Source organism: Xenopus laevis, chromosome 6L (assembly GCF_017654675.1).
Source record: "Xenopus laevis strain J_2021 chromosome 6L, Xenopus_laevis_v10.1, whole genome shotgun sequence".
In the NCBI taxonomy this organism is placed as follows: Eukaryota; Metazoa; Chordata; class Amphibia; order Anura; family Pipidae; genus Xenopus; species Xenopus laevis.
In genome coordinates, this window is record NC_054381.1 from 135037073 (window position 1) to 135053698 (window position 16626).

General features: G+C 40.4%; 1 protein-coding gene across 1 annotated transcript; it reads right to left on the reverse strand.

The window, feature by feature from the left end:
• Positions 1-17: 17 nt before the first annotated feature.
• On the reverse strand, positions 18-14964 carry LOC108719321 (serine/threonine-protein kinase H1). Its single transcript, XM_018268106.2, has 3 exons — positions 14375-14964; positions 8396-9062; positions 18-1610 (listed from the first exon to the last, which is right to left on the reverse strand). Exons 1-3 carry the CDS (start codon positions 14641-14643, stop codon positions 1290-1292), a joined length of 1257 nt encoding a protein of 418 aa, XP_018123595.1. The 5' UTR covers positions 14644-14964; the 3' UTR covers positions 18-1289.
• Positions 14965-16626: the final 1662 nt, after the last annotated feature.

The following is a 16626-nucleotide window of genomic DNA, read 5'->3' on the forward strand; positions in this document are numbered from 1 at the left end:
TCACACATAGAAAATGGAAAGTCATTGTAAAAAGTCGTTATTTCTGGTGATCTATCTGAAAACAGCTAGTTGTTTGAAGGTGAACTACCCCTTTAAACAGCTAATATAATGAATTTGAAAAAACAGCTCCACCTGCTGCTCATTTTGGGCAACTGACTATGGTCAACTGAAAATTTACTTTGTGAGAAAAGGCACATCTTGCCCCGCTTAGAAAATAAAGTTAGTGAACAGAGAAAAGTCATCTGATGTGTCTTTGGTCAGGTATTAGCACAGCAGCATCACAAGACATTCCTTTCTTTTTGCTAGATTTATTTTCAGCCTACTGTACCAGTCGGCCGCCCTAAATGAACAGCAGGTGATGCTTTTGTTTCAAATTCATTATATTAGGTTTCAAAACTGCTACCACAGAGAAAACTAGAAAACTAAATAATGTGAATAATATAAATAATGTAAAAGTGTCTAAACAAGTGCTCTGTGTACTCTTACATTAATTTATTTTGAGTGTTTACATGTTTTTTTTAAAAAAAAAGTGGCCAAAAAATATAATCCACGCTATATTATGTTAAATATACAGTAAAAATTAAACCCATACAATATTATGACATAAAGTACTTTAAATTACCATAAAGATCTTCTCTATTTTATAAAGTTGAAAAAGAATTATAGCCATAACAAATATCAGTGGTCGTTGAAATGACCAACTCCAGTTGAGCCATCATAATTACTGTTATTTATGACCTATTCATAACAATATTTGCAAAAATCAGTTGAATTTAATCGATCCTTATCTACCCTGGAAAGTGCATTCATGCTTCCAGGAAAGTGGATTTTGAATATTTTTCAGAAAAACATTTGATCACTGCTGTAAACCTTCAATGGGATTCAACATCTCAGACCAGTCGTTCTCTTGACTAGTCTTGGATGAAAATCACATTAGGTTTGTATAATGATAAATACTGATTTTGATCAACATTTATTTGATATATCTAACTCAGTTTATTTGGAAAGTTGGATCAATTAGATCAAACTACAGAATTCCCAGAGGAAACATCTTGGACCAGTCGTTCTCTTGACTAGTCTTGGATAAAAATCACGAAAGTTTGGATAATGATAAATACTGATTTTGATCAACATTTATTGGATTGATCTAAATCAGTTAGAAAGTTCTATTAATTATATCCAAACTATCACTGATATTGGTCTGATTGATTTGCCCCTATTTTGACAAAGGAAGAGGTAGTCCAGGTATTTGTAGGAGGAAGAGATGACAAGTTGGCTGACATTTATGTTCAGAGTAGATCATTGCTCACTACATGAGCCTGATAACGTAGGTTGCGCTCCGCCATTTCTCTCTCTCGTATGCGCCGGGATTTGCTTGACTGACCTGATTTGGACGAATGTTCAGACTTAGAACTGTGGCAGCGAGAAGAGACCCGGAGTTTCATGTTCTGAGAGATGGAGCGGTGAAGGTTCTTCATGGATGAAGATGCAGCCATGGTCTTAATCCAAGAATGTTTCAGAGCATCAGTTGCTGACAAGCGGTCAGTGGAATCTACAGTAAGTAAGCGGTCTATAAAGTCCTTTGCAAGGTTGGAAACATTAGGCCAAGGCTGAAAAAGAATAAAAGAAGAAATATAAGATCCAATGGCAATAATAAAAGTAGCATTTAAGCAGAAGAAACCCAATGCAGATTAATAAATAGAGATCCTATAAAGTACCTTTATTAAATGGTGTTGATTCATGCAGTGACTGTGAATATTTTTTGGGCTAATAACTGAGCCCTAATATCTGGAATAGCTTTTGGACAAGCATTGTTCCATTACAACCTGGTTCAACACTTATAACTTAATAGATGTGCTGGAGGAGATGAAAAGTAGGGATGTCGCGGACTGTTCGCCCGCGAACTAATTCGCGCGAACATCGGCCGTTCGCGTCCGCCGAATGTTCGCGAACGTCGCGCGACGTTCGGCAATTTGGGTTCAACTTAGCTGGCGCTTATTTTTGACCTCTCACCCCAGACCAGCAGATACATGGCAGCCAATCAGGAAGCTCTCCCTCCTGGACCACCCCCACACCCCCTGGACCACTCCCCTTCCATATATAAACTGAAGCCCTGCAGCGTTTTTTCATTCTGCCTGTGTGTGCTTGGAAGAGCTAGTGTAGGGAGAGAGCTGTTTAGTGATTTGAGGGACAGTTGATAGTAACTTTGCTGGCTAGTAATCTACTTGATACTGCTCTGTATTGGAGGGACAGAACTCTGCAGGGATTTGAGGGACATTTTAGGTTAGGTAGCTTTGCTGGCTAGTAATCTACCTTCTACTGCAGTGCTCTGTATGTAGCTGCTGTGGGCACTGCTTCTGATCTCATCTGCTGACTGCTGTAATAACCCAATAGTCCTTGTAAGGACTGCTTTTTGTTTTTTTACTTTACTACTATAAGAGCCCAGTGCTATTAGTCTAGCTGTGTTGGGGAGTGGGACTGGTGTGCTGCTCCTCCTAGTAGTTCACCACTACCAGCACCAACCAGAGTCAAAATTGTTACAAAGTATCTTATTTGCACCTGTTAGCTGTTCTGAGCTCTCTGCCAAAAGCTAATTAAGTTAGAAACTGGTTTTTTTCTGGCTGTTCAGTGCAGAGAAAAGAGGGACTGGTGTGCTGCTCCTCCTAGTAGTTCACCACCACCAGCACCAACCAGAGTCAAAATTGTTACAAAGTATCTTATTTGCACCTGTTAGCTGTTCTGAGCTCTCTGCCAAAAGCTAATTAAGTTAGAAACTGTTTTTTTTTCTGGCTGTTCAGTGCAGAGAAAAGAGGGACTGGTGTGCTGCTCCTCCTAGTAGTTCACCACCACCAGCACCAACCAGAGTCAAAATTGTTACAAAGTATCTTATTTGCACCTGTTAGCTGTTCTGAGCTCTCTGCCAAAAGCTAATTAAGTTAGAAACTGTTTTTTTTCTGGCTGTTCAGTGCAGAGAAAAGAGGGACTGGTGTGCTGCTCCTCCTAGTAGTTCACCACCACCAGCACCAACCAGAGTCAAAATTGTTACAAAGTATCTTATTTGCACCTGTTAGCTGTTCTGAGCTCTCTGCCAAAAGCTAATTAAGTTAGAAACTGGTTTTTTTTCTGGCTGTTCAGTGCAGAGAAAAGAGGGACTGGTGTGCTGCTCCTCCTAGTAGTTCACCACTACCAGCACCAACCAGAGTCAAAATTGTTACAAAGTATCTTATTTGCACCTGTTAGCTGTTCTGAGCTCTCTGCCAAAAGCCAATTAAGTTAGAAACTGGTTTTTTTCTGGCTGTTCAGTGCAGAGAAAAGAGGGACTTTCCAGTACAAAAGAGGGACAGGGGGTTGAGTGGTCAAAAGAGGGACAGTTGGGAGGTATGCAAGTGCCACCTAGCTGTGTGAGCTTTTTCACATTCTGTCTAAATAACAATAATAATTCCGTGTCCATAAACATCACCTGAGTGATGTTTTTACAGCAGCAATAATATATTCCGTATCCACTACTGTATACGTTGCCCTTGCAGGCATTGTTTGCCCAGTCTTTAACCAAGTGCCACCTAGCTGTGTGAGCTTTTTCACATTCCGTGTCCAGAAACATCACCTGAGTGACGTAGTGTGATTTCTGCCCTTTACAGCACAAAATGCAGCACTGTGTCAACAATGTATTTTTCAGATACATTTTTGCCCTTGATCCCCCTCTGGCATGCCACTGTCCAGGTCGTTGCACCCTTTAAACAACTTTAAAATCATTTTTCTGGCCAGAAATGTCTTTTCTAGCTTTTAAAATTCGCCTTCCCATTGAAGTCTATGGGGTTCGGGACGTTCGCGAACCGTTCGCATTTTTGGACGCAAGTTCGCGAATATGTTCGCGAACATTTTTTCCGCCGTTCGCTACATCCCTAATGAAAAGGCAGTATTTGGCCAGCCTACCAGAGAGTCAATGGCTACATAGGCAAAGCTAAAACTGCAAGCTAAACCCATAGCACCTTAAAAGATGTTTGGGTTGGGGAAGATTAAATGGGTTGTTCACCTTTAAATGTACTGTAATATGATGTAGACATTGATATTCTTGGACAATTTGCAATTGGTTTTCATTTTTTTTTATTATTTGTAGTTTTCCAGTTATTTAGCTTTTTGTTCAACAGTTCTCCAGTTTGGAATTTCAGCAGCTTTTTTTTTTTGCGAGGGTACCTTAGCAACCAGGTTGTGGTGAGAATGAGAGACTGGAATATGAATAGGAGATGGTTTGAATAGAAAGATAAGGAATAAAAAGTAACAATAATCATAAAATTATAAGCTCACAGAGCAATTGTTTTTTTTAGCTGCCGGGGGTCAGTGACTCCCATTTAAAAGCTAAAAAGATGAAGAGGAAGGCAATAATTCAAAAACTGTAAGACATAAATAATGAAGACCAATTGCAAAGTTTCTAGGAATAGGGCATTCGATAACATAGTTAAGGCTAACTTAAAAGTGAACCACCCCTTAAAGAAATATAGTAATATAAAAATACAATATAGAAATATAATTATGCTAACGTATAGTGAACATTAATTGCATAGGTGAATGTCCAGATATTTGTATGACATCAGACCTGTTCATTGGCAGACACTAATATATGAAATGTCAGGTCAGATCGATGGAGACTGAATACTGTATGTGAATGAAATATCTAAAGTACCCAAAACTCAGCCAAATTCAATTTCTTTTTTAAAATGATTTCAGTCCCATTACCCAACATATATATTTATATGGAACAGTAAAATAGAGCACCACTGATAATTGTTTGGAAAGTTTTATTACAATGATTTATTACAGTTGTTGTTACAGCTATGCTCTCCCATGGATGACTATTTGTAGAATAGCCAATACTCTTAAATATCTGACCTTTCTCCACCTTGCAGTACATAATTTACAGTTCCCATGCATCTGCTCCTCCTAATTCTTCCATGTGTCTCATTCAGCTGGTGAGTTATTATTAGTGCTGTTCTTCAGCAGCACAAGATCAAGTTGGTTCTACCCCATTACCTATTGGTTCAATCAACCAGTTCAAACCAACAAAAATAGGACTGGCACTGAAGTGTCCATGGGAATTGGTGAAATAAATTAAATTTCACATTACCCTTCCTTTCAAATTTTACTACAAATTTGTCAAGTGTCTCCTTGGCCAGATGTCCTACACCTTTGTTGGCAGCAGTTGTGATTAATGGCCAAAGAAACAAATAATGTCCAACTATATGCATTAAATCTCAATCAATTGCCCATAATCCTTGCAAGCTAAACATGATTGGGTATCATAACAGTCAGATCTAGTAACCCCTAGCAACCAGAGATTATTCATAATTAGGGATGCACCGAATCCAGGATTCGGTTCGGGATTCGGCCAAGATTCTGCCTTTTTCAGCAGGATTCGGATTCGGCCGAATCCTTGTTCCTAGCCGAACCGAATCCTAATTTGCATATGTTAATTAGGGACATGTAGGGAAATAACGTGACTTTTCATCACAAGATTTTTTTCCACTTTTTCCCTTCCTATCTCTAATTTGCATATGCAAATTAGGATTCGGATTCGGTTCGGTATTCGGCCGAATCTTTCACCAAAGATTCGGGGATTATGCCGAATCCCAAATAGTGGATTCAGTGCATCCCTATTCATAATTGACATTAACCGCTGCCCCAAGCTAACAATCTAAGGTCCCTATAACACACACATGAGTCAATTTTATCAGATACCAAAGAACTGAGAGACTCAGAAATCAAATACAGCTTTTTCTATTTCTTCATGTCACATACACTACTGTATAAGGACAAAAAAGTATATGAACACCTTCCTCTCCCAACATATCATTCCCAAACCAAGGGTTTGGAATAGGAAGTTGGTCCTACCTTCTGGGACACTGTTGATGGGAATTGCTTCCATTCAGCCACCAGAGCATTAATTAGGCCAGACACTGATGTTGGGGATGGGGCTAGTTCACATTCAAAGTTCCAAATCATTTCACAGGGATCAGTTGGGCTGAGGTCAGGGTTCTGTACAGACCAGCTTCCACTCTCATCTCGGCAAACCCATTTTGTGCAATCCTCACTAATAGCAAAAAACCTTCCCCAAACTGTTGCCACAAAGTTGGAAGCATGGAATTTCCAAGAATGTCATAGCCTTGAGGTTTGATATCAGGAGCCCTAGCCAAAACCATGAAAAAACTGCTCCAAACAATTATTCCAACTCCACCAAACTTTACCAATGGCATTATGTATTCAGGCAGGTGTTGTTGCCCTGCTGCCAATCCCAGATTTTAACATTAGACTGCCTAATGATGAATTGTGATTCATTACTCAAAGAAAGTTTTTCCACTGCTTCAAAGTCCAATAGCAGTAAAATTACACCACTCCGGATGGCACTTGGCATTGCACATTGTAAGTTTTTTTGCTGTTTTTCTCCTGAAACCCCGCACTTTCTGGAATAGTGCTTGTGCTGAAATTGTTTCTGGAGACAGTCTGCAAATTAGCCGTGAGTGTTCCAATGGCAATTTTAGAGTGTCTAAATACTTATGGCAATAAATCAATCTGGACACTTTTGTCCATATGTGTCATAGCATATCAGCTAGTGCAGAGAATGTACAAACTCTTACAAAATTATATATTTTTGTTTTTTTATGCACCTTGGAAATGCACATATTTCAATAATGAATCAAATCTGCAACAGGCAAATAGCAACTGTTGACATTCTGGGGCTAAAGCCAGGCCAAAATATGTTTAAGGATTTTAAAGATATACTGATTCCAACAATAAATAAACAACACTGAAAAGATGTGTGTATATTGGACTGATTTATACCCTGCTCACCTACCTCAGTCAGAATGCAGAAGATAAGTGTATGATGAGTGCCTGAGGTCAAATATACAGGGTGAGGGGGAAATGCGGGAGGGATAAAGCAGATGAAATAGAGAGCTGGGGAGAGCAGACATGGAATAAGAAAAGCACATTTGATGCACAAATGGAAGAAGGCAATGAGACAGACAAAAAATATTGTAAGACTAAATGTTGGAGCACAAATACAATTTAAGACTGTTGTGGTTTCCTAAACAATATGGAACCTAACTTTATATAGTAATCCTCATCAACCTATGCCCACGTATCCATAAAATTCCACTGGACAGAAGGTCAAGAGCCAGAAACGTAACTAGAGGGGGGCGGGCCCTCCGTACACCCGGAACTGGCCGGGAATTAGCGGCGCGTGAACTGCCGGGGGGCCCTGAGGGGTGCGGGCCCTGGCCCGTTTACACCCCCTGCTCCCCCGGTAGTTCCGCCACTGTCAAGAGCTCTGGACCAAATTGTGTGTATGGCCATTTCTGCCAAGCCATAAAAAAGAGTAGTAGGCCACAATGCTGTTGCGCCAAACGAGCGGATCTTTCCACGATATGCCCAACTCCGAAGGGCTATATTCCGAACGTCTGGCCCTAGGGCAGAACGATCGGATTACAATGAGGAGCAATGGGCTCTGACGGGTTGATCGTCTGAAAAATTAATCCTTCCCGATCGATATCGTGGCCAGATATCGATTGGGAAGACCTGTCAGAAGCCCCCATACACAGGCAGATAAACTGCCGAATTGGTCTAAGGGACCGTCAGCTTTAATCTACCCATGTATGGCCACCATTAGTGTTTGACATTCTGGCTGGTGTGAGGTTGTTGGTCTATGGAGTATGTTGTGGGCCTCCTTCAGCTCCACACGGCAACCCCTGGCTGCACACTGCTGATGGCTTATGGACAAATCCAACCCAAAACAACTAAAATAGATGTTTTTCTATCTGAGAAGCTTGACAGGGCTGAAAATACAACCACTTGCTCACATTGAAGACAATAAAATGGCATTGCCTTTTATGTACTTAAATAGTGGGATAGGATAGAGCATGTCACCAAAAGCTCAAGCAGTAGGGCAGCTCCAATGTATAAAAGCACATAAACAGATGATTCCTATTTGTATAGAGCAGTGATCCCCAACCAATGGCTCACGGGCAACATGTTGCTCACCAACCCCTTGGATGTTGCTCCCAGTGGCCTCAAAGCAGGTGCTTATTTTTGAGTTCCAAGCTTGGAGGCAAGTTTCAGTTGTATAAAAACCACGTACACTGCCAAATAGAGCCTCCGGAAGTCTGTCAGTCTACATAGGGGCTAACAAATAACAGCAATTACAGCACTTATTTTGCACCAACCTGGAACATTTGTTTATGCTTGTATTGCTCCCCAACAAATTTTACATCTGAATGTTGCTCACATGTACTGTATAAACAAACATTGAGGAACCCTGGTATAGAGTATAAGCAGTGCCGTAACATGTGTTCACTGGCTGAGTACAAACAAGCAGATGATAAATATATTCCCAGTTGATACTTACATCACCCATATAGCTATATTTGCCTTTAAGGATCAAGCGGTAAAGTCTTGTTCGATTCTCATCTTCAAAGGGCATGGATCCACTGAGTAATATATAGGTGATTACCCCAAGGGCCCACATGTCCACTCCATTGCTGTATGGTCTCCTTAAAATAATTTCAGGGGCAATATATTCTGGGGTTCCGCAAATGGTCCTCATTGACCAGTCTCCTCCCTTGTTACCAGAGTTTGCCAAACCGAAGTCAGTGACTAATATCTTTGAGTCTGCACCTGGATGGTAATAAAGGAGATTTTCTGGCTTAAGATCCCTGTGTGTTATGCCCAGTCCATGGAGGTAGCTTATTCCATCCAAAACCATCTGCAGAACCTTTGTGGCATCCCGCTCAGTAAAAGATCCTTTGGCAATGATCCTGTCAAACAGTTCTCCTCCGGTAGCCAGTTCCATCACCATGTAGACTCGGTCACGAGCTTCAAACACTTCAATAAGCTGAATTATGCAGTGGTGACTGACCCGGCGGAGGATGTTGAGTTCTGACTCACAAACTTCTCTGCCTTCTTTAGCACTTGTTTCGATCATCTTGATTGCAAATGGTTGCCTTGTGGCTCTGTGCTCCACTCTCACAACTCTACTGAAACTACCCCTGCCTATGAGAGCCTTGATATCATATCTGAAAGAGAAGGAGCACTGGTTACTTTCTAGAAAGAACACTCAACATACCAAGGGCTCTGCCCAAAGTGAAAATGATCCTTGTATGGACCTTAAGTGAGCAAAGCCTAACAGTTTCTATGGATAACATAGATAGTATATCTAATACAGGTATGGGATCCATTATTCAGGAACCAATTATCCAGAAAATTCTGAATTACGGGAAGGCCATCTCCTATAGACTCCATTTTATTCAAATAATTCTTTTTTTTTAAAATTACTTCCTTTTCTTCTGTACAGGCATGGGATGCGTTATCCAGAAACACGTTATCTAGAAATGTCCGAAGTACAGGGAGGCCATCTCCCATAAACCCTATTTTATCCAAATAATCCAGTTTTTAAAAAACAATTTCCTTTTTCTCTGTAATAATAAAACAGTAGCTTGTACTTGATGCTAATTAAGATATAATTAATCCGTATTGGAGGTAAAACCAGCCTATTGGGTTTTATTTAATGTTTACATGATTTTCTAGTAGACATATGGTATCCAAATTATGAAAAGACCCATTATCTAGAAAACCCCAGGTCCCAAGTATTTGGGATAGCAGGTGCTATACCTATAGTAATAAAACTGTACCGTATACTTGATCCTGAAATATAATTAATCCTTATTGGTGGAAAAATTATCCTATTGGGTTTCTTTAATGTTTAAATGTTTGTTTTTTTTATTTATTTTATATAAATAAAAATATTTAAAAATATATAGATCCAAATAATGGAAAGACCCTTTATCCACAAAACCCAAGGTCCAGAGCATTCTGGATAACAGGTCCCATACCTGTTTATTGAAATATTTAATAGGCAGGCTGGTCAGCTTCTGGAGAAGTTGGCCTTACTGTTGTGTATATATATAGTGAATAAAGTACCCCCTCTTGTAAAATATAAGGATATTATAAGTTACCGAGGAGTTTCATGACCATATAAAAACACGAGGCCGAAGGCCGAGTGTTTTTATACAGGTCAGGAAACTCCGAGGTAACTTCTAATATCCTCATATTTTGCAACTGGGGGTACTTTATTTATTATAATACACAAGTTTCGGTGAGTCATGTGACAGAAATGACATCAGAACTCACCGTTTATAACTGATGACATCAGAACTCACCGTTTATAAGGATATAATTTACAGGATATCCATGGCTTTTGTGTATTATATGTTTATATCACAATAGAAACCCCAAGATTATTCATATGATCCATGGGTGAAAATACTGCATGCAGAATATGCACAGCAGCATGTTTGCTATGGAACAAGAAAAGTGGGTTTAGTCCCATGTGCTGCTTGTATTTACCCAGATCTAAAGGAGACATAGACAAGCTAGGAAATTTTAATTTGAGCAAAATTCACACCAAAAAGTAACTAGCTGCGGCCCAGGTTGAGGATGTGGAAACATGTGCAAGCCTAGGCTTGTGCGCCCAATAAGTAGATCACATATTTCTGCTGTCATTAGTCAAGTCCCTTCATGGCTCTGTGATTTTCAAAGGGGTAAAAAATAGGTCTGAGTTCAATGACCTGAAAAATCTTTATGTTCTAATTTGAGGAGGTTGAGAGAAGAGTATGGTAAATAGATAATCTCATAGTTTTCACAGAGAATTCACATACAACTATCCTGTATATGTACAAAGGTGATTATACAAAATGGCATAGTTTTAAAGCTTCATGCAAGAAGTTCTACATGGAGGAGATGGAAATGATTTAGCAAAGTTTATAAAGACTACCAATTGTTCTATGTTTTGTTTCCTACAGTTAGTTTTGTGACGTGCACTTTTAGTTAAGGAGGTCCTGATTAAATGCCGCTGCACAAAAGGGAACTTGAATCCAAAAAAGACCAAGGAGGGCCATTACAGTTGTTGCTGTGAGACCATGACCAAACAGACTTTGTGGCCTCACTGTTAGTATGAAGTATCACTCACCATAGATGTATTTGCCATACAGACCAAAGAAGTTCTGGCAGTGTGGGGAAACGTGGTCTAAGGGCACACTGGGCTGTTTTGGGCACTTTTATTTGTGTTTCCTAGTATTTATATAGCGCTAACATATTTCACAGCACTTTACAGAGGTTATATGTCATTCACATCAGTCCCTTCCCCAGTGGAGTTTACAGACTTAAGGTGGCCATACACTATAAGATCCGCTCTTTTGGCAAGGTTGCCAAACAAGTGGATCTCAACCCGATATGCCCACTAACGGCTGGGCAATATCGCATGAATCCGAACGTTCGGCCCTGGGGCAATCGGATTGGATCGGATTACAATACTACGAATCGGCTCAGATGGGTCGCAGAACCGCATCAAAAATCATACAAAAAATCAAACTTGATATCTGGTCAATTTTTGGGCTGATATCGATCGGGAGGACCCGTAGGGAGCCCCCACACATGGGCAGATAAGCTGCCGAATCGGTCTAAAGGACCGATATCAGCAGCTTTAATCTGCCCGTGTATGGCCACCTTAAGGCAGGGGTGTCCAAAAGGTCGTTTGGGATCTACCAGTAGACCTTTAGCTGGTGATCAGTAGATCTCAAGACACTGTCAATAAACAGCTTGTCTAAATCACCCTCCTGTTTCATTCTTTTCATTCACATATTTATTATGTTAAGGTTAAATTAGAGATAGTTGTTTTCTTATGTAGTATAAATTCCCTCATAAATCAATATAATATTTAAGTATTATTTTCCATGGAACAGAATGCTAACAATGCTTTTATGGATGTAGATCATAATGGGACAATATAACTTAAACTAGACCCTGCATTAGTAAAGTATGGGCACTCGTGGTCTAAGGTTCCTATCACATTCACACATTCTAGTCAATATCCTCAGGAGCCAATAATCCTTCCTGTATGTTTTCAGGGGTTTGGAGGAAACCTTAAGCAGCTTGTTTAATTAGCCCAAAAAATTGGTGTTCAAGCTCAACAGTAATCCCCTGACAAGCCCTCATATTCGTTCATATCATACAATAGATGCTTAATGAATGAAAGATGCTTTTTCGGGCAACTATCCTCTGAGAAGTCCTGGGGTACAAACAGTGGTGTTCAAGTCATGAACATTTTTTTAACCAAAAATTCAGCTCTTTTATTGCAGAGACTGCACTCAGCACTAGTAACGGGTTCCTTATTACCCGTTACACTCAAGATAGGCATAGCCGTAGGGGAGAGGAGGGAATGAGGGGGGATTAATTTTGGGTGCCTCATGCAACAGCTGATTGAGAAACGTTCCTGGCATTTACATCTTTCAAGCAATTTAAGGATGTTTTAGGTACTTTAATGTCACTTTTTTGGGCAACATAAATCTGAGTAGCTTAAGCACTTGTAAGAGCCCCATATGCCATTACCCTTAATGAGGAACCAGCAGTTATTATTGGCAAAAATCACTAAGGCTAAGCCACCCCTCGTGACATGTAATTAGTACCTGTTTGCCTTTTTGAAACTGAGTTTTCAGTAATGGAGGGGTAATATATATAATAAGTTTGTACTAGGTCTAATAACCCATAGCAACCATTCAGATCTATCAAACAGGCTACCTGCTGATTGGTTGCTAGACCTGCTGCAAAATGTATTATATTATTTTCTCCAAAATATAGCAAGGGGTTTATTGATTAAATATCAGAATGGGCTGGCCACAGGCAAAGGTGCCAAATGACATTATTATTGCTGGGTGGAATAGTCCAGTTTTATAACTCAGTGCTGAGTAATGGGTTTATTTCATAGAAATAGCTAATACATGTCATAAGCCAGTGCATTAGCCTGTGTTACTAGTGTGACTCATGGTCAAGTGATGCCTTTATAGGGAAGGGGGAACCAGCCACGTGGGCCAGTAATTAACTATCCCATTGCCATCAATTTATTTCAAATTAATTAAAAGCTGCAATGTTGCTACTGGTTTATTCACCTATAGCAAGTCAGCAGCTAATATTTATTGCTGTGTTTTACCAAACCTGTGCAAAATTTGCACCTTTTATTACATTACCAAATTACCTAGCACAAAACTGCAAACTAAAACTAATGTACCAATGAGCAGGCCCCATGTTTTGAAAAAAGCAATAAATGGAGGGCACTCCCATTTATACACATTTTATACACATTTAGCAAAGGGTGCAAGAGTCAGGCCCCATGTTCAAGAAGTGTATGTGTACAAGCATTTGTTTCTGGCCAGTACCACCAAAATCATTTCTAAGTGTCAAAAATCCAGCAACAGCAATGTACTTACTACCAGACAGCAGACCCTGCATCATATGGGGTGGCCCATGTATATAAGGGTGAGGAAGAAGTCCAGACGGATGTACATGCGAAGTTCTATAAGGATTTGGTGAGTGGGGTCCTATTAACATTGGGTCCCAATGCAATTTAGTGATGTCGCTGCTTCTGCATCAGTAGCGTTTTATGAAACTACCAGTATGGGAACTGATATCCCGAATGCCTGGGTCCTGGGGTTTTCCGGATCTTACCATAATTTGGATCCTAATACCTTAAGTAATCATGTTAAGTAATCATGTAAACATTAAATAAACCTTAAGTAATCATGTAAACATTAAATAAACCCAACAGGTTGGTCTTGCTTCCGATAAAGATTCATTATATCTCAGTTTGGAATATTATTACAGAGAAAAGGAAATCATGTTTAAATATTTGGATTATTTGTATAAAATGGTGTCTATGTGAGATGACCTTTCCATAATTTGGAGCTTTTTAGAAGAGGGTTTCTGGATAATGGACCCCATACCGGTACTAACAAGTATTGATAGAACTGCGTTCACTTGGCTTTTCCACACATGCTGCTGCACACTAGAGCTATTACATTACAACTTCCAGCATTGCCAGGGAGGATTTTAAGATAAGGTAAAGATAAGGCATGTGCCCAGCATTTGAGGACACCCCTTTACCAGTAAATATGATTGAACAAATGCTTGATATAACTTGTCATTGGAAGTGGATCATGTGGCCCTCCAGCTGTTGTTGGGCTACATCTCTAACCATTAAACACTATGTTGGCCCTAGCCTTTCTACTTTAGCCTCCAGCCTTAGCAGTGGCGTAACTAGATATTACTGGGCCCCACAGCAAATTTTTTTTCAGGCCCCCAAAATGTTTAGTGGTTGACTTGTTTTCAGTAATATTCATTGAAACTGAATTAGGGCCTCATGGCGCCCCTATACCTCCTGGGGCCCCCTGCAGCTGCAGGGTCTGCTTGCTCTATAGTTAAGCCCCTGAGCCCTGGGCATCCCTGGCAGCAAAATCATTAAAAGACCCCAAACATATGATCAGCAGAGTGGGCTCACCTTGCAGTAACTCTAGGGTCAAACTTGGCACGGTATCGGGCCACTTGGCTCTTCTTTGATTGTAATTCGTGCTCCTGGTCCTGTGCCCGGCAGGGTTCCTCTTGCAGACCCCAGAACTCCTCCTTGCACTGGGATGGCTGACTGCAAAACTGCACAGGTACCATCGCTTGAATCAGCTTCACATAATAGGGATTCTTCTTCTTTAAAGGGGGCTCCATGGGCTCCGGGAGCACCTTGCTGCTGACTCCACAGCCCATGTCAGGACTCATGAGGATGGGATCCCAGAGAGCACAGACAGGACACAAGGATCCATCCCAGGCAGGGGTCAAGGCTCAGAGAGAACAAAAAGAAACCCCTCCTGCCCACTGGCCAGAACTAGTGAGAGGCTGAGAGCTGGGACAAGTGTATAACTGCCTGTAATGTGATGTAAGCAGTAGGGGGGGGGCTGCCCAGTGCAACAGGTCTCTTTCTGCCTATTTGCTCATTAGAGAACGGGACCCCGTCACTAGGGTGCCACATTGCACAAAGTCCTTCAGCTTCCTCTGTAATAAAATTGTATGGTTAACAAACAGCTGTGGTTTCTACAACTCCCTAAATCACTTTCACACTCCTGCCCTGGCAACCTAATCAGCTAATGCAAACAGCGCTCTTTTGCACTTACATGCATAGGCCCTGGCTGTAGCCCAAACAGCCCCCCACCAGCTCAATAATCAGCAATTCTGAGAGGCTGTAGTTCAAATTATATGAATCATGTTCTTCAGTCAATATCCATCCAGTTAGTGGCATATTTATCAAGGGTCGAATTTTGAATTTGAAAAACTTCGAAATTCGAATTTAAAAAGACCAACCGAAAATAAGTCGAATGTTTTTTTGGCCATATAAGTCAGTTTTCAATCGAATAGGTCCATATTCGGCCAAATTTGAATCGTACAAATCTAATTAATAGCGCATTCGATCGAATTCGATTTAAACTTTTCCCAAAAAAACTTTGATTTTTCACAGTCTACAAATAGGGTTGCCACCTTTTCTGGAGAAAAATACTGGCCTTCCTATATATTTATATTTTTTCCCTTTTAATAACATTGGGATCAACCATCATTTTTACCGGCCAGGTGGCAACCCTAACTCCAAATGGGTTCCAGGAGGTCCCCCATAGGCTAAAACAGCAATTCTACAGGTTGTAGATGGCGAATGGTCGAAGTCAAATTTTTAAAGAGACAATACATCATAAATTTGATATTCGAGTTTTCAAATTTTTTTCAAATTCAAATCGAATTTGGACTATTCCCTAGTCAAAGTACACAAAAAATAGCTCGAAATTCTAATTTTTTCATTCGAAAATTCAACTCAACCTTTGATAAATCTGCCCCTAAGTGTTGAACTATCACTCTCCTAAGTGTTGAACTACCACTCTCTATGCCAACATTCCTCAGCTGCCAGCAGGGATGAAAGGAGTTGCAGTTCAACAACAAATGAAGGATTTAAGCTTGGGCGTCCTTGATGCATACATTGGAAAAAAACAACAGTTGTTATACTGTAAAATATGCACAACTACAATGTTGTGATGCTAAGGTTGCTAATTTCTTTAAGAGCCTGCAAATGAAGGTGCATAAATAGTTTGACAACTTTGTATTCAGGAGATCTGTGCAACACCATTTAATGCCACCAGCTTTTAAAATAGTTTAAAAACAGAAAGTGACTTGCAGTAATTGATATCAATGGTGCTGGACAAATAACCCGAGACACACGTACCACAGGATTGTGGGAATATAGCAATGATTCTGCAAGCACATCTCTGTCGTGCCCTATATCTGGCCTTGGTAAGATATAAATAAAGTGTCCGTCAATCCTGGTTCTGCACTGAAGTCCAAACTCCAAATCTTAACCAAAAAGAATCAGATAATGTGTAGATTTCTGGGTGATATTCAAGAGGCAGGCAGTGTTTGTTGGCAGCAAGCTGAGACTCAATATCCCTGCTGACAAATCAGGGTGTGCTTCAGTTTCAGTGTCACACGCATGATATGGGGCTCAGTTCTGTTTTTCAGAATTGTAAATGAGTTGGGCTTGTTTGTCTGTTTGTTTGTTTCCTCTGATGAGTTCAAGATTGTGGTTTCATCTTTCATCCATAGGTCTCAGGATCAGCCTCTTGGTTTGCAAACTCAGTAGCTCACTAACTGGCCTGCCCTTAGAAACACCCCAATGTGTGACTGTCTTGCTTTCGGCAGTTCATTTATTGTTGAACTGTAACAGGG